At 31.8% G+C, this 23133-nt stretch overlaps 1 protein-coding gene, 1 non-coding gene and 1 pseudogene across 4 annotated transcripts; 2 read left to right on the top strand and 1 right to left on the bottom strand.

The window, feature by feature from the left end:
- The first annotated feature begins 8918 nt into the window (after positions 1 to 8918).
- On the top strand, positions 8919 to 12555 carry LOC124839612 (uncharacterized). 2 transcript variants are annotated; one of them, XM_047315492.2, is made up of 6 exons: positions 8919 to 9160; positions 9396 to 9800; positions 10240 to 10550; positions 10637 to 10687; positions 10914 to 11329; positions 12021 to 12555. In XM_047315492.2, exons 2-6 carry the CDS (start codon positions 9415 to 9417, stop codon positions 12255 to 12257), a joined length of 1401 nt encoding a protein of 466 aa, XP_047171448.2. In that variant the 5' UTR covers positions 8919 to 9160; positions 9396 to 9414; the 3' UTR covers positions 12258 to 12555. The 2 variants fall into 2 exon arrangements, with proteins under 2 accessions (XP_047171448.2, XP_047171447.2); XM_047315491.2 differs by having other exon boundaries at positions 8920 to 9160; positions 9391 to 9800.
- A 3317-nt stretch (positions 12556 to 15872) lies between these two features.
- Positions 15873 to 21826, bottom strand: LOC124839608 (uncharacterized; annotated as a pseudogene). Its single transcript, XR_015785897.1, has 5 exons — positions 21799 to 21826; positions 21591 to 21705; positions 21032 to 21092; positions 16662 to 17514; positions 15873 to 16265 (listed from the first exon to the last, which is right to left on the bottom strand). The product of XR_015785897.1 is annotated as an uncharacterized LOC124839608 (transcript).
- TRNAS-UGA (transfer RNA serine (anticodon UGA)) lies at positions 17965 to 18046 on the top strand. The gene has a single exon. It is a non-coding gene; the product is annotated as a tRNA-Ser (tRNA).
- Positions 21827 to 23133: the final 1307 nt, after the last annotated feature.

The raw sequence follows: 23133 nt of genomic DNA, 5'->3' as shown, positions 1-23133 counted from the left end.
GTTCTGCAGATGATGCAGAGTCGCTATGCGAATTGTCTCGCATAGCAAATCCCTGTAGAAAGTGCTCACTATTTGGGTCATTCGCTGTGCAAGCTGGTGCGCTGTGCGAATGACTGGAGGGTGCTGCTCTCTGTATGGTGATTTGCATAACGAATCTAGTCGTTGTGCGACTGGTGGTTGCCTGGGAAAATACTATTTTAATTCGAATAGTGAATTTGGGGCGCTATGCGAGGGTTTAGGGTTTGATAATGTGTAGCCGAATTTTCAGTTTAGCATAGCGCACAGACTTGGTGCGTTGTGCGAATGGAGTTTAGCATAGTGCACAGGCTTGGTGCGTTGAGCGAATGTGAGTGAGTAAAACCCACTGTTTTTGTTATTCGCACAACGAGTTTGGTGCGCTGAGCGACTTGCCCATAACCTGTTTTTATTTGTTTTTATTCCTGTTTTATGATAACCTGTGTTTTGATTATTAGAATGATGTAAAAGTATATATGATATTGTATGATCGGTGAGGTTATATGTTTGGATTCAATGTGATAATATTATGATATTTTGTTGTTCATGTCTAGAGTTAAGTTTCAAAGTGACAATATGGTTGATAGACGTAATTCCATGGATCTCAAAGGAGGTTACATGGTGGTGCCTTATGTTATTGGACGTAATTCCATGGATCTCAAAGGGAGGTTACATGGTGGTGCCCTATATTATTGGACGTAATTCCATGATCTTCAAGGAGAAGATTCATGGTGGTGCCCTTAGTGTTTAGAATGATTTGCATGGTAGCTCAGTCTTAGGGGTTATCCTAAAAGTACAATGGTCAATCATTCTCAAGTAGAGAGGATTGAATCATGTCGTGAGTAGTAGTAGGAGGTCATAGTCTTGGGTGCTTCCAGTATGGCCCAAGGTGAGTGATAACGGACTAACCTCGTGAGTATGGTAGGGTGAAACCCATTGGCAATGGCTTTGCAAAGCAGTAGAGGCCACCACGAGTGCACACCCTCCATAGCTCGACAATCATTCTAAGTCCGGACGAGTCAAGTTTAAGTGCAACAAGTCATGTGGGTGTAGGGTACTGTATTTGTCTTTGCTTGCATATTGCCTGTGACTGCTATAACATGATTTTTATATCTAGCTCACCCTTGCTTGTGTGTTTGTGTTTGCTTGGGTATGATTTTCTTTTGCAATGATCATCCACTTGGATGTGAGCATAGGCGGATGAGGTGCCTCTGGAGCAGGCTTTGGAGGAAGACGATGTTGCTGCTTAGTCTCCTTAGGATTCTCTTAGTATTTCTGTATTTTGAATTACTGTTTAGTTGTTGAGGATTTCCCTGTGATTCCTATCCTTTTGAAATACTCTATTTGCGTTTAAGTTTTAAATTATGTCACATTCTGGGATGACTGTAAGCTTAACTACCTTATTTACAGTCTACTCTAACTGCCCTCTTTTATATAAATGTGGACTCACTATATTATATGCTTTTATATAATCTGGGATGTTACAAAATAAATAAAAATTAATTATTTATATTTATTTTTATGATTATAATTTTATTATTTTTTGGTATTATAAAAAAGTTATGTGTGTTTTCACTAATATTAGATTATGAGGTTGATTATTGTCTTATTAAGAAGAAAAAATCAATATTCATTTTAAATTATGATTGTGTAATTCGAAAAATTCTATCAGACTTTATTTGAATAAGGGAATGATTTGTGGAAGAGGAAAATAAAATAAATTGTGTTGAAAGGCAAGTTTTTTCTATTGAGAACAATTAAGTGAAAAGTTTGTAGTTAATATGATTTTAATTATACAGTATTATATTTAGAAATAATTATAAATTAAGAATTTAAAAATAATTAAATGTGAAATATAGATTTTTCTAAAAATAAATTACTTAAAAAGAAACCAAAAAATTGTTATGAATTTTTAATGAAAAAATATTTTAAAATAATTTATACTATTATATAAGAATATTTTTTTTGGTGTCACATTTTTTTTAATTTGATTATTTTATCTAAATTTAACCGTTTTTTTTTAATTTAATAATTTTTTAAAATTAAATAAATAATTATTATCCAAAAAATAAATAAAAAAAGTTATTTTTATAATAATAATTTTATTATTTTTTATTATTAAAAAAATAAATACACATCCATGTGTTTTACTAATAATATATAAAATAAATTATTGCATATAGTTGTATTTTAATAGAAGAACTAGTTCTTTTATTTTTGTATTAGTCTATTGCACAAATTTTTTCTTAAGGATGACAAATGGACCAGGTTCGGTCGGTTAGCTCATCATTCCAGTCATTACGTTCGTCTCGACCAGTTTGATTAGTTTGGGCAACCCGAACATCACGTTAGATTAGTCATTTCATTAACTCGTAGTCCGACCATCATAGGCACCTAGGCCAGATCGGTCAGTTAGTCCATCCCAATCATTCACTCAACCCACCCATCCCGATGAACCTGATCAACTCAACTAGCTCGGTCAACTCGACCGCCCGCCAACATGACCATCAAGCCAACACGCCCATCCCGGCCAGCTAGTCCATCTAGTATATCCCAAAAACCCATGCAAGATTGGTCAGCCGATCCATCCCGACCATTCATCTAGCCCGTCCATCCCCTTCATCTTAGCTAACCTAGATAGCTCAACCAGCTCGACCAACACGACCATCACGACATATCGACCATCTTGTCAGCCGTTAGTACGACCATCAAAACAACTTGGTCATCCTGGCCAACTAACCCATCTAGTTTATCCTGGACAGCCAGGCCAATTGGTCAATCAATCCATCTTACCATTCACCCAGTCTGCCCATCCTGATCAACCTAGTCAGTTTGATCAGCTCAACAAACCCGAGCATCACGCTAGATCAACCATTACATCAGTCCGTCTTCACGATCATTAAGCCAGCTCGACCAACTAGTCCATCCAATCTATCTTGACCACCTTGACCAGGTCGGTTAACTGATCCATCTAAGTCATCCCATCAGCCCGTCCACCCTAAGCAATTTGGCCAGTTCGGACAACTTGACCATCACACCATATCACCCATCTCGTGAACCTGTCATCACAACCATCAAAGCTAGCCAATCCATCTAGTTTAATGCTAGGCTCTATAAAAATAGGATCATTGCCTAGCTGAGAGGAAAGAAGAATTGTTAAGTGAGTGAACTAGCAACCTATTAATTCAGTGGGTATTTAAAAACATTTAATTCAAATGCTGCATTCCATTTTTTAAAAGTAGTGAATTGTTAGTCCAATGCAAATAACAAAAAAAAACTCCATGATTTGAAACAAGTGTGAATTAATTAAAATACGAGATTTTTTTTTACGATTTTGTTTCCCATATATATATATATTAATGAATCAAATTCAATGAAGCAACCACTATTACAATTAAAAAAACGAGATAATCTCATTAATTTGAAAAAATATTATTATAATTAAAATAACTTAAGTTTTGGTAAATGAGATAAAGCTTTTAGAAGATATCTTAATATCTTAATATTTTTTTATTAAAAAGCTTTAATATAAATAGAAAATATTTAATAAGTGTTTATTTATATAAAAACTATTATTATTCTAGAAAAATAGAATCTCCTTCTGTATTGTGTATCTTTTAAATTTTTTCACACTCTATAATCTATTTGAAAAAAATTGGAGAGCATCGTAGGACTCCTGTTGATAAGAGCCACATTTCTGTCTGATCCAATTATTGAATAATTAAGTTCTCCTTTTACCTATTTTAGAGTCAGTTTGAGATTTTTGATGTCTTGAGAATCCAAGTGTAAGTCTAAGTCCCATATAAGGTAAAAATGAAAAAGTGGATCAACATATAAAGGTGAAGACCCATTAACCAATTACCTTAAGGTTTTGGGTAGAGAGTGATATTAATATCTTATGTGGTTAGACTCATATCTCATTGGTGTGATATCTCCTCAGTGAACCTCCTCCTCCGTAGATCCAACAAGTGGTATCAGAGCCAAGTTAGGCTCATATGAGTACAATGATCCCTATGTCGAAAGTCTTCCTAACAAATGGTTCCAAGTAAGCGTGTCTCGTTAAGATGAACGACGATACCAAAAGGGTACTCAAATGTTTCCGCTAGAGGAGGAGTGTACTCATGTGGAAGGAACTCACCCTTGAGGGGGAGAATTGTTGAGAATCAAGTGTGAGTCTAAGTCTCACGTTGAATAGAAATGAGAAAGTGGAGCAGCATATAAGTGTCACTAGCGCAGAAAGGGCTTTAGACATATGTTATTTTGGGCTTTTAACGTCAGATCTCAATCCGACGTCTTTACAGGTGACGTTAATGGGGACGTCAGACTCTTATAAGAGACGTTAGATTACACCAAAACCGACGTCTAAGGGCACTATAGACGTCAGACATGACATTAACCGACGTCTAAAGGCACTATAGACGTCGGTTAATGCCTTTAATCGACGTCTAAGGGCACTATAGACGTCGGACATGACATTAATCGACGTCTACTGCAGCTCGTGTCTTTGGGTAGCGTAGTAGCACCTTCTTCCTTTGCTAGTTTCGTCATAGAAAAGGTTGCGTCTTTTGGACCTCTTATAGCATTTCAACCGAAAACCGAATCTGGGTCCTTGCCTAGTTCCATTCCAACCGGTAATGAAAACGAATACGGTGACTTGAGAATTGGGCAAGGACCCAGGTTCGGTTTTGGGTTGAAACGCTATAAGACATCCAAAAGACGCAAGCTTTTCTTATGAGAAAACTAGCAAAGGGAGAATGTGCTACTACGTTACCCAAAGACACGAGAAAAACTACACCAAAACACAACAAAAATTCATTTTAATCGGTTCAAATGGAAGATAATCAATCAAAGACTAATTTAATCGGAGTAAAAGTAAGTTTAAACGGTTCAAAAGAGATAAAACGCACCCAGAAATGCAATGCCGCGGAGAGAAAAGGCGAGGAGAAAAACGATGAAGTATGAGTAACTGCGAGTTCGCGATTTCTGATTTAACAGGAATCTAGACATCGGTGCCCTAGTGCCCGACGTCTATTCTCGACTAGACGTCGGGGACCTCACTACTATGACGTCCATTCGATTTAAAAATTAATATTCGCGGTGTATATAGAAGTCGGATGTGGCGAGATCCGACGTCTAAATGGCCAGAAAAAAATGAATTTTCACATTTTGTCAGCCATATAGACGTTTGTTACAGGGGGACCGACGTTTATAATCGTATATAGACGTCGAACTAGCGGGATCTGACGTCTATTTGGCGGAAAGAAAATGACTTTTCACCTACCTGTCAGACATATAGACGTCGGGTAGGGGGGCCCCGACGTCTATAATATTATAGATGTCGGGACCCCTCCTAACCGACGTCTATATGCCCAACTTATTTACGAAAATACCACCGGTCAATAATTTACGTTGGTTATTTTGTGGTCCGACGTCTATGGGGTGACGTTAAAAGCCAATTATGCACTAGTGTGTAACCCATTGCCTTAAGGTTTTGGGTAGAGAGTATTGTCAACCCCTTATGTGATTAGGCTCAAATCTCATTGGTGCACTCCCCAATGAATCTCCTCCTCCATAGACCCAACATGTTGCATGTAGGGTAATTTAATTTTGCATGTGGGTGTTTGGGGTCTCTAAGGAATATATGTTCAATTAAAGATTAGTAAGGCATGATAAAATTGTTGATATGCATATTTTTTTGCAAAGTTAAATTAATTATTTATAATTTAATTGTGTGTAATTGGAGTGAATTTAGGATATGCCTAATTTGAATAAGATGTGTGGTTTGAACTAGCTTGATTGATTATTTGTATGGATTTATGTTTGTGTGACTAGTTATGAGATGTAATTGTAAAAGAAAAATTGTTGGTAGTTGATCTCAAAGATTGATGAATTTAACTCCTTTTATATTAAGTGATATATTTGAATGATATCTTAATTTTCACTTGAAACTTATTTATGAGAATGGAAGATACCATTTGAAATTAAAAGAACAGATTGATCAATTTTGTGTTGATAGAGTGGTACTGTTAAGCTTTCCAGGTAAGGGGAGCTAATTATTTTTGTATGAATTTATTTTATAAAAATATATGCATATGAATGTTGAACTGGTGTGCTCTTGTGAACCTGTTTTATAACTTTTATTATATTGGGTGTTATAACTGAAACTGTGAAATTGTGCATGTTGTGATGTGATGAATTTAATCTGTTTTGAATGAGTTTGTTGGCTGAAATTGATCTTGTTGAAAGGTCTGGAGTAAGGGTTCTGTAATAGCATGTATATGGATATTAAATAGATGTACAGGTACTGTTTGAGGTTGCTGTGAGAGGAAGTGAAAATATTAAAATTAGGCATTTCAGATTTAGAGCATAAGAGAACATGGTAGATAATTTAAATAAATAAATTGTTAATTGTTGAGAGTCTTTCTTTGTTGGTAGGATAGAGAACCTTAAAAACCTGAGTTGGCACATCCTTGATCATAGAGCAGCCCTGGCCTGGTATAGTCAGTTGTGACTAGTCATATGTGCTGGCGTCGAAGGTGAGTTTGATGCGTTCAAACATCTAGGTCCTCTCCGGTGACCAATTGGGGTAAAGAAAGATCTCTACTAGGATGAAAATAAAATAAAACAAGTTGATTGTAGATGCATAAAATTATCATGTGTTAATTTCTAGTCAATTATAATTTTAGGAAATCAGTCACTGTGTGTTTGGAATTTAAAGTAAGGATCCATATATATATATATAATATATATATATATATATATATATATATATATATATATATATATATATATATATATATATATATATATATATAAAATAAAGTAAGGATAGTTGTTTCTTATATTGAAACGTGAGTGTTAATCAATAATTATATTACTTGTAGGTATGTATAAATTGATACATTCTATGAGCTGTTATGGGTTAGTTGGAGCTGTTTGGTTCTTGGTATTGATTAACTTAGATTCAATTATGGAGATGTTATTTTTATAATTTGTGAGTGGTGAGTAATGTATATTGTTGAGATTGTGTATATGTTGATTGTGGCAGAAAGTATATGATTACAAAGTGATAAAAGTATGATCCAAGTTGTAAATCAAGTTCCATCTGTGTAGGATCTCTGGGTGAGATCCTTAGTGTTTTAGAATGAAAGTAGGAGCTCAGTCTTGGGGGTCATTCTGAAACTCCAATGGCTAATCATATTCAAGTAGAGGGATTAATCCATGTGGTGAGGAGTAGCAGGAGGTCTTAGTCTTGGGCGCTTCCAGTATGCCTCAAGGCCCAGAACAGGCTAACCTCGTGAGTGTGGCAGGGTGGGGAACCCAAGTTTCATAAGTCACCACGAGTGCAGGACCCTCCACAGCTCGACTATCATTCTAAAGTCCGGACGAGTCAAGTCTAGAAGATAACATGCTAGGATGTATGCCTTAAATTGCTTTGATTTAAGTTAACTCTTGTATGTTATGTGCTTTATATGATCCATGCTTTTATATAATTAGCTCACCCTTGCTTGTTTGTGTGCTTGTTGTATGTGTTTTCTTTTGCAATGATCATCCACTTGGATGTGAGCAGAGGAAGATGGTGTTTCTTTGGAGGCAACATTGGAGAGAAATGAAGATGTTGCTGCAGCTTAGACTCACTAGGAATTCTTAGTTCTCTTATGTCATTTTGAAGAACCTTGTTATGTTTTATGTTTCAAATTCTAGACATATTTTGGAATACTCTAGTGCTTGAAGTTTCAATTTCTTAGTAAATTCTGGAAGACTGTAATCCTATAATACTTTAAGTACATCTCTTAACTGCTTTTTAATATTATAAATTGGTGATGTCTTTGCATATATATCTGCTATATATTTGGGATATCACAGATAATGTACTTTGATTAAGAGTGAAAACAACAACAAATTAATCAAGATTTTAATTGATTAATAAAATTAAAGATAATAATAAATTGAATAATAATATTTAGATAACATGTTTTCTTTATTATTTTTTATAAATTTTTTATCTTTTTCAATTTTATTTATTTATTTATTTAAATTTTTTTATCTAATTTATTGTTTATTTTATTTATCTTTGTCATCTTTTATTACATTTACTATTTAATTTGATTAACTCTTTTTATATAATTTTTATAAAAATAATTTATTAAAAATTAATTTCGTATCTCTTAAAAGATAACTTAAGATTAACTTTATATTTACTAATACTTTTGCCACTTTTTAAAAATATTGAAATTGTTATCAAATTTTCACACGGTAAACAAGGGTAACAAAAGGTAAAAAAAGTATCTCACATTCAAAAACAATAAAAACAGTAAAATAAAATAAAAACTTAAATCATATCACCACCTAAATAAACTATTTTCTTATTTATTAGAAAAACATACTTATCTTTTAATTTGTTAATTACAACAAAATTTATGATTAATGATCACTCATTCATCATGCAAACAAAATGTATTACTCCATTCCTGAACCTAATTGTTGATGTGAAAATTATTTATTTATTTATTTTAAAAGTCCATAAAATTTATTTATCTTGAAAATAAAATTGTACAAGTAATGTTAAAATAAGAAAATAATATTAGTACAAAAAAATATTTCCCAAAAATTTAAAATTATTGTGTATATTTAAGTTATATGTGTATGTAAATATAATTCAAAATTACGTTTAGAAGATTTACAAATCATAATATAACAAACATTTTATTATTAAAGGAGTTTGATGTTTACTTTTATATATAATAATATATAAACTTTTATATATCAATCATTTAATATCAGAATCATAAAATATCTAATAGAAATTAATAACGGTCAAACACGACTAATAATGCTATTCTTATATATAATAGATAAATAATTAGAGAGGATATTAATATTATAGCAGAGAAACGCAGAAAGAAAATAAAATTCATATACATATGCAAAAGCTTAACAAACGCAGAACATGTTCCATTTGGATTGTGTGTTCTGCACCACCAAATAAATAAGCTTTCTTCCAAAATCCCAATTCTAATCCACCAACCAAAATTCATCTCTCTTCTGTTGTAAGTCTTTTTTTCTGTCACTGTCTTTCTGGTGTGATTATCGATTCTTTGCTCGGTGCGTTAATTTTTCGTGGATCCTAACAACCCCTTTTCAGGTAAGACTCGTTCTTCTATTAACCTAGTTCTATAAAGATTGAATTTCACTACTTTTGTATATGCTTTCCGTGTTTTCTTTCAAGATTTTTTATATTTTCACAACTGGGGGCGTTCAATTTCTTAGTAGGGGTTTGTGGAGTGAGTTTATTGAAATTGGGTGGGGGATTTAACATGCTTCCGGTTCCAATCTTGACATTGTGGTCTGGGTTTTTCTCTCATCTCTGAATAGGGAAGGTTGAATGATTTGGAAAAAATGAGTACTTGCAATGCGAGGCCAGAAGAAGATGCTCTGAAAATGGAGAATGGAAAAGTTCCTTTCTCGGCATTTTCAGAATCAAAAGAGCAAAAGGTGATTCAGCAGCCTCGTTCTAGCTGCCAGATCATTGAGAATATTCCTAAGTCCGGTGCAAGCGAGGAGGATGTGCAGGTTAATATAGTTGGGAGTGGAAGCGGAACTTTTGGTGGCAAGGCAGTGGAAGATGCTTGTGACGAAGCCACTGATTCTGAATGTTCCAGTTCCAGTTCTTTTGGTGATACAGATTCTGGTACAGATGATGCCTCGTGCTCGGCGTTCACCAACACGGAAATAGAATCGCTGCCAATGTGTGATGGTGATCAAAGTAAGACTTCTTTATCTAGGTATGTTTCTGACTCAGTTTCCAGTATATTATTGTCGTGTCTGACAAAAACAATGAAACATATTTGAACATACAAAAAGAAGGGGAAAAAAACTAACCATGCATAGAAGGAATTTGCATTACAATATTACCAACCAATAGTTTTTGCTATCGATTTCTGTCCCTTTGACCTAATAAAAGATTCTTTTCAAGGTTATTTTGTGGGTAGATATTAAAGAAGTATCATCTGCTTTTATTTCCCTTTTTTATACTAGTACTATGTGATATAGTCTGCTTAAAATAAACAACTTGACGTTATTTTTTTTTTGTTGACATGACTAAAGTTGTGATGTGTCTTATTTTTGTTTCAGCATTACTTATGCTTTGGCTGCTCTGTGTTTGATTAGAAATTAGAATATTTATTGCTTGTGTTTAACAATTTACTATATTAATCCTTTCAGAAAGAACAAAGCGAGAACGTGGCATTGGAGGAGCTTCATTCACCCTGTTAAGTGGCGCTGTAAGTGGCTAGAATTGCAAGTGAAGAAACTTAACACTCTGGCACTGAAATATGATAAAGAGCTTGCAGCATATGATCATAGAAAGCAGCTCGAGTTTTCAAAGTTCACTATTGATGATCTTAATGTGAAGTCAGTACCTATATACGATGGCATTGGCAGAAATAAAGTTATGAAGAGAAAGAAAAGGAACAAAACTGAAGAACATAATTTATCATCATACATCTCTAAGCACAGTATATTCTCTTACTATGGTATGGCATTTCTCGGTTAGTTGTTGTATTTTTTGCTAATGCGATGCTCTTCCTAATCTTTTTCTCCCTTTTCTGTCAATTTCCAGAGAACAAAAACCAGGGCACTTGTGTGGAAGATTCTTGTGGTGATACCTTGAGTGAGTGACATTAATTACATAAATGCTGTATTTGCTATTCATTTGTTTTAATGAAAAAAATTCATGTCATTAAATTGTGAATGTACAAAGAATTACATACAAAGGATTTTTTACGTGTATCCATTGGCATGAGTATGACCATTTTGTGGAACAGATTTTAATCAACTGTTATTTGTTTCCACTTTTTATGACTGAAATTTTAATTCTGTTTCGTTTTATAATGCAGATTTTACTGAGGAGTTCAAGTTTAATGATACATTGTCTACTGCTGATCTGGAAGATAATGATAAAACTATCATTGATGTCATTAAAAGGATTGAAGAGCTACAGTCACATGTTGGGAAATTGAAAACTCGAATTGATAATGTTGTTAGAGAAAATCCAGGAAAATTCTGTTCTGTAACTCAGTTGGGCATGACTGGACCATCTGATGGACTTCATCATTCTGGTCATAATTCTAGTTCTTTAATTTGTAATGACAACACATTTCCTGTTAGATTTGTTCGTGCTTCATCACCGTATAAATCTGAGTTAAACAAAGAAGATCTATTTTTGAATCAAAATACATTACCAACCCGGGCCATGACAACTCCCTTTATTGAAACCACCAATATGCCCCAGCATGAGTTTCTCCCGGATAATGTAAGTTTTGTTTTTTCCCTAGGCAAATGTAATTTCAACTTGTATGTTATTGTGTTTTCTATTTTGCTTGCATTAATTTGTGGTTATGCTTGATATAGGGCATTGTTTGTTGTTGTGGCAAGTGAGTTGCCCAATGCTTACACCAGGCTGCTGGTTTTGTTTAGTTTCTGTTACAGGACAGAAGTTGTTCAGAAGAACTTAGATGCCATTGAACTTCTGTAGTCCTTTATCTTTGTTCCCATTTCTTCTTATGTAGTTCACCTAGAAAATTGAGATGTACATAATGTTTAGATGAATGTCCTTGAGACTTGAATTTAAATTTTTCTTATGCCTCTGTATAGTAAAATATTTTAATGTAATAATAACTCTTGACATGCCCTCTCATATTTTAGGTTTCTAAAAATTGGCATATCCCCTAGCCCTAGTTGCCATGTGATGACGGGTTATCATCCCTCGTTTGGAAGTGCTTCTTGCGAGTACTTTGTTTTGTCTCTTTACTGTGTTCTTTTATATGTACCGTGACTTGAAATTTTGAGCTGATTACAATAATATTAGTCATGGACCAAACAATCTATCTGCTGAGGTTATATTTGAATTGTAAACTTTGTTCCATATCTATCTGTATGTTTAAGGATCATAATAGACATTGTAAATTTGAATTATAACTTTGTCAAATATCCTTTGCATGCAGACCGAGTATGGAATTCTTATACAAAATCAGGCAGCTAAAGAAGAGTTGCATGATTTTGAGAGTGGTAGAAATCAATTTATGGAGAAAACCAAGGAATCGGTTGAAGAGCATAAATCCATGTCCCCTGAGAATGCGGTCTCTGCTTTGCAAGTTGGTTCTGCATCGAACTCAAATCTTCGCAGGAGCAAAAGGAGGGGCAGAAGGAAAATTGGTTCAAAGGGTTGGAAGCGGAGATAGTCGGCTTAAGTTGAATCTAAATGAACTGATTATTTGTTTCTTTAGACAACTACAGGAGCTCAGAACTTATCAATCATAACCTGTAAATGGTAGTTTTGTCGGATGTAAGTTTTCTCACATCAAAATGAGTTCTTACATCAACAAATGAGTTCAATTGTACATGACGTAAAAAGGTAGCATGCTCTGTGTACAAAGAAAGCTTGTGTTTATAATTATCGGAGAATTGTTGATTTGGGCAATTTTTTCTTGATTTGCTTGGGCATTATTGAATCAGTAATAGTCTTTTCTCCCTTTTGTATCCGATGAGTCACTACATATGCTGTTATGTTGTTGACACAGGTGATTGTGTTCTTTCTATTCTTTTTCTCCTCAGTTTCTTTAATTTTTTTCATGTGTTTTTTTAAGTGATGATTCTATACAAGTTAATTATCCAAGCGTATTTAAAGATAAAACATGCTGAATTGTTATTGTATTAAGACTTTGTGTAAATTAAATAAATTTTTCTACTGAGTGTGTAAATTGCACATTGGTTGTTGATGTGGCCGAAGATACTAAACAACATAAACACAGCATTAGATTAGTATGATCTATTCTGAAGATGATTTACCAGTTATTTTTTGAAAAATGTAAGGAGTACTTTTTTATTTTATTTAAAATATAAAAAAGATAATAATGACATACCTTAATGAACCTCTTTCATTTTTATAATTTAAAATAATAAATTTTAGGTTTAATCCTTTACTACATCCCTATTTATGTACGAATTTCTCAATTAGGTCCTCGTTTTTTAAAGTGTATTATAATGGTCCCTAATTTTGAAAATTGATATCAATTGAGTCCTTTCCGTTAAGTTGGCTGGACGGCGTTAAAAAAATTGATGAGTGGATGCTGAGATGACGAACGAGCGCTCGTCCACCAGCGAACGAACGCTCGTCCACCAGAGAACGAACGCTTGTCAACCTCTTACTGCTGGACAACCGTTCGTTCCACACTGGACGACCGTTCGTTCGGTGGTCGACGAGCGTTCGTTCGCTGGTGGACGAGCGCTCGTTCGTCATCTCAGCATCCCACTCATCAATTTTTTTAACGCCGTCCAGCTAACTTAACGGAAAGGACTCAATTGATATCAATTTTCAAAATTAGGGACCATTTTGATACACTTTAAAAAACGAGGACCCAATTGAGAAATTCGTACATAAATAGGGATGTAGTAAAGGATTAAACCTAAATTTTAATTGATAGAAGTCTGTTAAAAGGTGTAAACTTTTCATTTTTTTTTTCAACCAATTCATTCATTACTTAGAAATCCAATTATTCATCCTATGTACATAAAGGAATAAAAAGATGAGTCATAGTAGCATTGGATTAAAAAAAGACAGGAAAGAAAATAAAAGGTACAGAGATTATATAAATCTACAAAATAGGATTGAAAATTTTCACTTAACATAGACAAAACTTCTTCTTGAGGGGCATAAGTGCTATATATCCATTCATTATGTATTTTATGCTTTGGAATCAGTTTCATCTTGTGCATAATTCAATATGAATTACATTGGTAACCTTAGATATATGAAATGCTCTGCACTATTCTTAAAGAGTCACATTACAATTCTAAAACAGAGACATCTTCTTTCATGAAGGGTTTGACTTGTCTTCTTCTATTACACATTAAACCAGCAGATTAATGAAGAGTGCATCCTTTCAGTTCTTCACATATTTAAATTTGAAAGAAAATATATTCTTTTAGCCCACATCACTAAAATATTATTTCTTTAGTTGACACTACTACAATTACATATAATTCTCACTTCAAATTTGCAATATAAAATTGGACTTATTTTAAAAATTAATTTTATTCCACTAAAATAATAAATAGATTTTTTTTACTTTTTTAATTTGTTTTAAAATTGCTATTTCTTCTTATAAAATTAACTATTACATAATTATTGAAAAAGAATGCAAGAATAGTTGAAAAGCTTGAGGTATTTTTCCTATTAAATTTATATTAATTAAATATTTTTTCATTATTGTCATAATCATAAAATACAATTATTTTGGAACCAGGAAAGTAATTGATAACTAAGAATAACTTTGGTAATGTAAACATGATGTTATTTTAGTTCTTATATTTAAATTATTTATTATTATTTTATTTCTAAACTTAATCTACATATCTAAATTTAATTTATTTTCTCTCTTAAAATACTTTTAAGAGAGTTATTTATAAAAAAAAATCATTATTTTGATATGAATCTCACAAACATAACTGGTTTAGAACTGAAGAAATGTTTTTTTTTTATAGTTTTAAACAATTTATTTTTATAGAATCTACTGTGAAATAATATTTCTTTTTGACCAACAATAAGCAAACTGAATATACTCTTAATATATTGACTTAGGATAATGTTTTTGGGACCTAAATAATAATAATAATTATAAAAGTTTTAAAGAGGATTACTAAAATATATTTTTTTAATTTTTTTACATTTATAAACACTGAATTACAACCAGAGTCTCCTTAAAAGTGAAGCAAGTAAAATACTTGTTTCAGGTCTTAAAAAAAGCTCTCAATTTTTTTAGTATTAATATTTTTTTGTTAAATTAATTATAAAATTATGTTCAAGAAAAAAAAAGTCTCAATTTTTTCAAATACTAATATATCTCTATTAACTTAATTATAAAATTATGTTTAAGAAACAAAATGCCCCAATTTTTTTTTCAGTATTAATGTGCCTCTATACAATTAATTATAATTTTATGTTTGAAAATAAATTTAATTAAATTATTATCATTATCTCTTAATTTTTATTGATACTAAAAATGACATTTAATAAATTAAAACATATTTTTTAATAAATTATAACTTTGTAATTTAGGAAAAAGAGAATAATTAATTATCTTTATTCTCTTATAATCAATTTTGATTTTATTTGTATGTAACTTCTCATTTACTGATTATTGATTTTATTTATTGTCTCTTATTGTTTTATCTTAGTATAGAGCTCTTTATTTGAGAGTTTTGACAAAATTTTTTTTTTTAATTTCATGTTGTTTGTGTCTATCAATATTTTTATCTTCAATTCTAGTTAATATATTTTTGTTTCTATTTGTATTACATTGTTGAATTTGTATTAGGATTAGAGACATGTTTTTTTTTGTCTGTTTTGTTTTTCACTATTTTTTAATTTATGGGTCTTGAGAGTTTTTCTAAATATATATTTTTATAACAACTGAATTTTTTGTACGGATTGAATTGCATAACTATTTATTTAACCTTTTGATAAATAATGAAAATGCAATTTGTATTAATAAGTTATAAACAGGAGTTGGAATTGAAAAACAAAAGTTAAATAAAATTAATTATGATAATTTAATAGATAATTTTATATTAAAAACTTGAAAAATTAATTTTAAATAAAAACCTTCATTTTTAAGTTTCTAAAACTTTGAGTCACGTTAAAATATAACTATAGTGACAATTTCTTGTACAATAAAGGTCAAAATTCATATATTAAAGAAACTAAAAAAATATCACATATAGAGGCTAAAGTGATAAGACATAATTATCATTGAGAAGTATCAAAATACAAGCACACTAATTACATTTACCATTTTTGTACATCATATAATTATCTATTTAAACTAAATTATATAAATTTAGCTATTCATGAAAAGAGAAGGAAGAAAAAACTATCTTCATTAATGTTTATATGATGCCTATGATTACCCTTTGCAAAAAAGAGTGCTAGGCTACCTTCATTCCTATGTTGTTCTGACCTATTACTCTTTCACGGTATATTAGTATTCTTGCTAACCAAATGCCATACAATTACAAATCATATGCTCAAGCATTGTCCAGGGCACAACTTTTTACCTTGTTTCAAGCACCATTAAATTATGTATCCAAACAAGGTTTCCAACTTCATTTTCATTACTGACATTAATCCTCTTCAGTGATATAGCATTAGTCCTTCGTTTCTTCCTTCATCCTCGCAATTAGCTCCTCACCTAAACAACAATCATATATTCAGTTCACAACTTATTAATCTACATAATGATAAACAATACTATCAAAAGACCATAGAGATTGCAATGTAAACTAAACCACACATTCACACAATTTAATAACTATCAAAAACTTAGATAAAAGAAATCAACTCAACTTTAATTTGGAACAAATTATCATTTAAATGACCAAAATTTCTAAATTAGCTTTAACATATGATAACAACACTAAAAAAAATAAACTTAAACATTAAAACAATTATGAAGAACTAACTATAAATCTATAAAAAAAAACTCTCTCCCTATCTTATAATATGAAATTTTAATACTAAATAACTTATTTGTGTTTATGGAAGAAAAGATATTTGAATGTTACTCAATAAATGTGGTATTCATTACATAAGAAACAAGTGGTGTTGTCTTTGTGGACATGACCAGTTATAAAGTGTGGTTTTTGTTGGATTGGAATTTGAGGTCCTTGTATTGCAGTTTCTGGCACATTTGTAGTTTGAGATTGAAGTTCCTTTTTTATTTCAGTTCCACTTTGAGGTTCTTCTTTCAAAGTTTCAGGTGTAGCTGTAGTTTGAGACTCTTCTTCTATTTTAGTTTCAAATGTAGTTATAGTTAGAGGTTCTTGTATACTTTCAATTTTAGGTCTAGTTGGAGTTTGAGATTCTTGTTCAGATTCAATTTCATGTTCTTCTACTTTAGTTTCAGATGTAGTTGGAGTTTGAGGCTGTTCAGTTTGAGGTTCTTCTACTTCAGTTTCAGGTGCAGTTGGAGTTTGAGGTTGTTGTTCAGTTTGAGGTTCTTCTACTTCAGTTTTAGGTGTAGTTGGAGTTTGAGGTTGTTGTTCAGTTTGAGGCTCTTCTACTTCAGTTTCAGGTGTAGTTGGAATTTGAGGTTGTTGTTTAGTTTTAATTTGAGGTTTTTCCTCTATCTCAGTAATATACGAGACTGTATCCTTGGATGTTGTCTTTCTAATGAAGGTTAATCTTATGATCTTGACAGCAATTAGAGCCAAAATTGTAGCTGAGGGCACAAATACAACATCAGGTATTGCATTCATGAGTGCAAGTTGAGGCACTATTTGTCCTGTTTTTTTAGCCATCATGGCTGCTGGTGGTGCCATTATTGCGGTGATTAACATAGACTCGTCTACTTTGTTTATATTCACTTTCTCGATGATGAACTTAATGAACTTCTTTCTCTTCTCTTCTGTATCAATTTCTTTCCATTGTTCGAACAATTCCTAAAAAAAAAGTTTATGAGCAGCTAAAAAGTTTAACTTATGCCAAAGTTTAAATAAAATGCATGTGTTATATATCATGTGTTAGTTTCATTATAATAATTTGTATATTTTATATTCAAGAGTTGTTTTATATAAAATAAATATAATGGATAAAAATATTAAAAATGAAAAAAAAAAAGTAAATCTATCCTTCCATTTCTTAAATATGCTTAACATCAACTTTGGTGGTTAAGAAGATAATTCACTGTATTATACTCAATTATAAATATATTCTTTAATGTTAATAGAATGCATAGAGAAAAATCCCTTTTTTTCTGCATACGTTCTCTATGTTAAAATGACCTTTGACAATTTATAAGCATAGACAAAAAGATAAATAAGGTATGGTATACATAAGCTTTCTAAAGTTTTGTTTTATTTAGCAAAGTAAGCTTTCCGTTTCACCAAATGGTCGATATGTCCGAGTGGTTAAGGAGACAGACTTGAAATCTGTTGGGCTTCGCCCGCGCAGGTTCGAACCCTGCTGTCGACGCCAAGTTGTTTTTTGTTTATAATAAAAACATAAAATTTTATTAAAATTAACGTGTTTTATTACATTTAATGAATATAAACTTTTATTCATATATTTTTCGAAAAAATATTCAGATTTTCATTCGATTTATTTGTATGCTATCCTTTATATTTCACAAAATGACACCTTACATTAAATCTAAAAATAGTTATACCCATTGACACCTTTTTTGTCCTAGTTAGTAACAAATATGGCTCTACAATTAATGTAAAATAATCAATCCTGATTATATTTTACATATAAGACATGTTTTTCAAAACTAGAGAGATACTCTGGTAGGTGCTTAAAGGAAGACAAACATTACAGTAAAAATGTTGAAGATACTCTTTATATTGGTTTTGGTAGCTAGTAACCAATGTAAAAAGATTTTGTAATCTACCACCATGGCATATATTGGTTTGTAAAACCATTGTGAAAAGGAATCTAATATTATAAAGGGTTAAATATGTTTTTAGTTCCTAAACTATTAAGCGAATTTGATTTTAGTCCCTCTTTCAAAGTAAGGTACATTTTAGTCCTCCTCCTTAAGAAAAACTTAATTTTTGGTCCTCCAAAATCAACGGCGTTAAAAAAAAGCTGATGTGTCTAACGTCTGGCCACGTGTGATGACATCTTTTCTTACCACGTTGGATTTTTTCAATGCAAACGTTAGCTTCTCCTTGACGTTAGTTGCCTTTCTTTTTCCCTGGGCAAAACACCCTCTTCTTTCTCTGTGAGACCAGCAGCACCCACCGAGTCAGCACCCATCGAGCCAGCACCCCCCTCTGGTCAGCCAAAGGCGTCTCTGGCGACGCCGCTCGTCGACAGACTCATTGCCAGTGATCGCGAAAGCCCTCCTTTTATGTCTTCTTGTGCGCGAGAGGAAAACACCCTCACTCAACGGGATGCGTTCTCCCGGCCACCGTCGAGGCCAGCCGCCGCCGGTGCCTCCAATGGAAGAACCCGCACCCTTCCCGGCGGACTGACCTCTCCCGATCGTGAGCCCTAACGCCTTGGCACCCCAACCACCGCTAGCCGAAGACGCCGCTGGTGACATTAAAGACGTGTGACCTTCACTCTCCTAACTGAGCCGGCTGCCACGATGGTCCTTCGACTTGGCCCAAGGCGTCGCCGGTGGATTTCAAGATTATGCGAGGAAGGCTTTGTGATGGGTGGTTTCTGGGTTTTCCATGGCTATGCGAAGTTTGTGGTTGGGTTTTCTGGTTTTGATTTTTGATGCAGGTTGGTGCGATTGACGAAGGAGGAGAAGACACAGTGGTATGCGATGGCTAATGCGATTCACGATTGTTGTTCCATGGGTTTCGCGATAGAGAGAAGGGTTGATTGGCGATTTCAGTGGTTTTGTTTCTATGTTGATGATGCACAATGAGTATGATGGTTCGATCCAGTTTATGTTTGCAGGTTTGCAATTCTTGTGCGAATTGGGTTAATGATGGAAGAGATCGCGATGAAGGTTTGAGTGATTTTAGTTTTCTTATTTGGGTCTTTGTGGTGGTGGAAGGAGATGAACTAATACGCGATTTGGAGGATTTCTGGGCACTGGAGATGGAGGTTTTGACGGTGTCCATGGAGGTGAGCGTGGTGGAGGGTGGTTGCACATGAGGGTTTCGCAGTTGGTGGTGGCGCCAGAGGTGTTCGAGGTGGCGTCGGAGGTGGTTGTGGTAGAGTCGGAAGGAGAGGGAGGGAGAGGAGCTGAGAAAGATTAACTTGTGTCAGGCAAAAAAATGACGTGGCACACCACCGTTAGCCATATCAGCTGGTTTTTAACATTGTTAGTTTTGGAGGACCAAAAATTAAGCTTTCCTTAAGGAGGATGACTAAAATGTACCTTAATTTGAAAGAGGGACTAAAAACAAATTTGCTTGATAGTTTAGGGACTAAAAACATATTTAACCCAATTATAAATTACTATGAAACTATTTAAGTATGCATTCTATCTAAATCAAAGTTAGATACATTGTCCCCATAATGTTCTTTTATATTGGATATTTGACTTATTGTGGCTTAAACCATTACAATAACATATCAAATCTTGATGGAACAAAAAGATAACACCTTATTTTTTAAATGTAAATGTGTTCATTAATTAACAAATTAAGTCAACAATCATTATTTCAAGATATATATTTTCCATGAACTTAATATATAATTGTATTATAGTTCGATGTTCATAATCTAATATGTTTCATGTTATACTTTGAAGATGTAACATCTAAAGGTTTAGTTTTTCTATCTCTATTGGTCCTGATTAGGGATGGTAAAAAAATTTGTGTCCATTGGTACCTGCAGATAAAATATGCGACAAATAGTTGGTACTTGTGGGTATTTATTACTCGCGGTTGCAATTATTTTAATATCCACTTATAAATGGATCAGATATGAATATTATATATATATATATATATATATATATATATATATATATATATTTGTACTCACAGGTATATGCTACTCCCAAATTATTAAGTTAAATTTAATTAAAATTAAAATTAATTTATATTTTATCATGTTAAATTTAATTAAAATTAAAATTTATTTGATATTTAACTTAATTTATATTATATTATATATATATTTTTTATAATTTTATTTAAAAATTTAAAAAAATATATTTTTCTAAATATTTGTTGGTATCCCATTGTATCCACAAATTTTAAAATATCTGGATATGTATATATAGCGGGTGAACTTTTTTGTGTGAGTCGAGTAGCGGATAAACACTATCCGTGTCCGATCCGACCTGTTGTCATTCTTAATCCTGACATCTTATATGGAGAAATTAATTTTTCTTTCAAAACTCTACGTGTTTACATGATCTTGGAGAGCAAAGTTAATTTTGATTTTGTCTTGAGATAAGTTGTTTATATTATAGGTTAATTAGAGCAAAGTTAAAGTATATGTCTTGGCTTAGAATATAAAGACGTGCATGCAAAGGAAATAACCAACCTTTACATCCTTATATGAAGGTGCAACAAAATGCTTGCCGGGTAAGGCCATGTTGATAGTGCTGCATTGAATTTATTACCAAAATATGAGATAATTAATATCAACAACCTTTAATTTCCACAGAATGTAGAACAAGAATGCTTAACAAATGTGATGATATTTTCATTTTTCGTCCTGAAATTTTAGTCACCTTTGTATATGTTTCTCAATGAAAAAATCAATTGAAAATAATTTCGCAATTATAGATACAAGACGTTATGCAGATGATAACTTCTATATCCCTTCCAAAATACATTTCTTTCTAAACACTTAGAATAAAAACAAAATAGCTCGTGCAAGTTTAATTTTAAATAAGCTAAATAGTTTTAATTTTGTCAAAAAAAAATTAATTTAATTCATATATTGACTATTCTCAATTCATGGAAAAAGTTGGTCAATTTCTGTTTTTTTTTCTTTCTATAAATGTTTATGTAAAAACTATTTTTCATCATCTTCATATCATTCCAAGGAAACAAACTATTATAGAAGATAGCATTATCATTGGAATTGAACTGCTTACTTGAAGGTATCAAGAATACCAACATTGAATCCATCAAATCCTTTGATATCCTTCTCAACAAATTTATCATACAGTGTATTCACCACCAAGTTCAACAACTGGGTGGTTGATAGACCTGAGATGCAAAATAAAAATGCAGCATTTATCAGTATATGACGAGTATTACTATATATATATATATATGAAAGGGAAAAAATGAATGAAGAACCTTTTCCTGTCATGAAGCTCATCGCCATAATTGTTATTGTTGTTGAGAATTAAGAAAAAAGCTGTAAACAAAGATTAACTTATAAAATGGTGGTGTGGGTTAATGGTATCTCTTAACTTTGTTGTGAAAGCAAAGTATGACTTTCCCTGTAAACTTCAAAGCTAATAATATATTATGAATTGTTTGTTTATTATTGTGTGATTCTTGGCTTGGAATAGCTTTCCACCATGCTTAAAGCAGAATATAACTTGTTTAAATAATGCAGATTATAATATTAATCCATCTGCATTCATGTTTTGATTTTACGTTGAAGAATCAATAGTGAAAAGTTTCATAAAAGAATATTACACTTCAACTTATTTGCCACTCACATAGCAAGGAACATATTTTCTAAAAATGGCAAAATTGAAAGGAAGTAAATTCTTTAAAGTGGTAGTTATATAAATATATATATCTTTGATTGAAAAAAAACGTTATACAAAACATGAGGAAGTTGAAACCACTCTCAATTACATGTATCTTTATAAACTGTTTCCATTATGGGTCGAAGTTAACTGTATAGCTGATATTTTGAACATCCAAAGGTTAAACTGAGAAGTTAACTAATACTAAAATCAATAAAAATTCGATCTTTTAAGCAATTAATGTATATTAAAAGTAATTATATTTTGTCTTTAATCAATCGGATTTATAATTAATTCTTCTTAAAAACTGATGTTTCGGTAAGATGTCACCCTCAATCACTTTAAAGTGTGTTTTTTTTGTAAGGATTGATTTTAGGGATATCAAATGCATATATTTAAAGTGAAGTTTGTGTTATTTCTTTTAAAAAATTTAGAAGAAAAGTTTGTAATGAACTTAACTGATAAATTAAAAAAATATTTTAATAGATTAAAAAATAAGATTATCAAATTGGACTTAATATTAAAAATAATATAAAATGATATTTAAACGAGCTAAAATTATTTTAAAATTTTTGTTATGAATAAAATTTTAATAAAATATTAATTGAATTAAATAAAGAATACAATATATTTGGTATAAAAAATTAAATATTTTGCTCTTCAATATTAAAACTCAAAAAAATTAAAGAATTTTTATCATATAATTAATAAAGTTAACTCAAAATATGACATAATATAAGACAAATATATACATTACAAGATAAATATAATCAATGATCAATCAAAATAAAATCATTCATTTATACTATTATTCCCACAATACATCTTGTATGAGGTAGAAGTTAATAGAAAATATGATTCATGATCAATCAAAATAAAACCATTCATTTATATTATTATTCTCACAATACATCTTGTATGAGATAGAAGT

This window comes from Vigna umbellata, chromosome 4 (genome assembly GCF_029865625.1).
Source record: "Vigna umbellata cultivar VRB3 chromosome 4, Vumbellata_1.0, whole genome shotgun sequence".
Lineage (NCBI taxonomy): Eukaryota > Viridiplantae > Streptophyta > Magnoliopsida > Fabales > Fabaceae > Vigna > Vigna umbellata.
The sequence above is the reverse complement of the archived record's forward strand: the minus strand, read 5'-3'. Positions and strand labels throughout refer to the sequence as shown.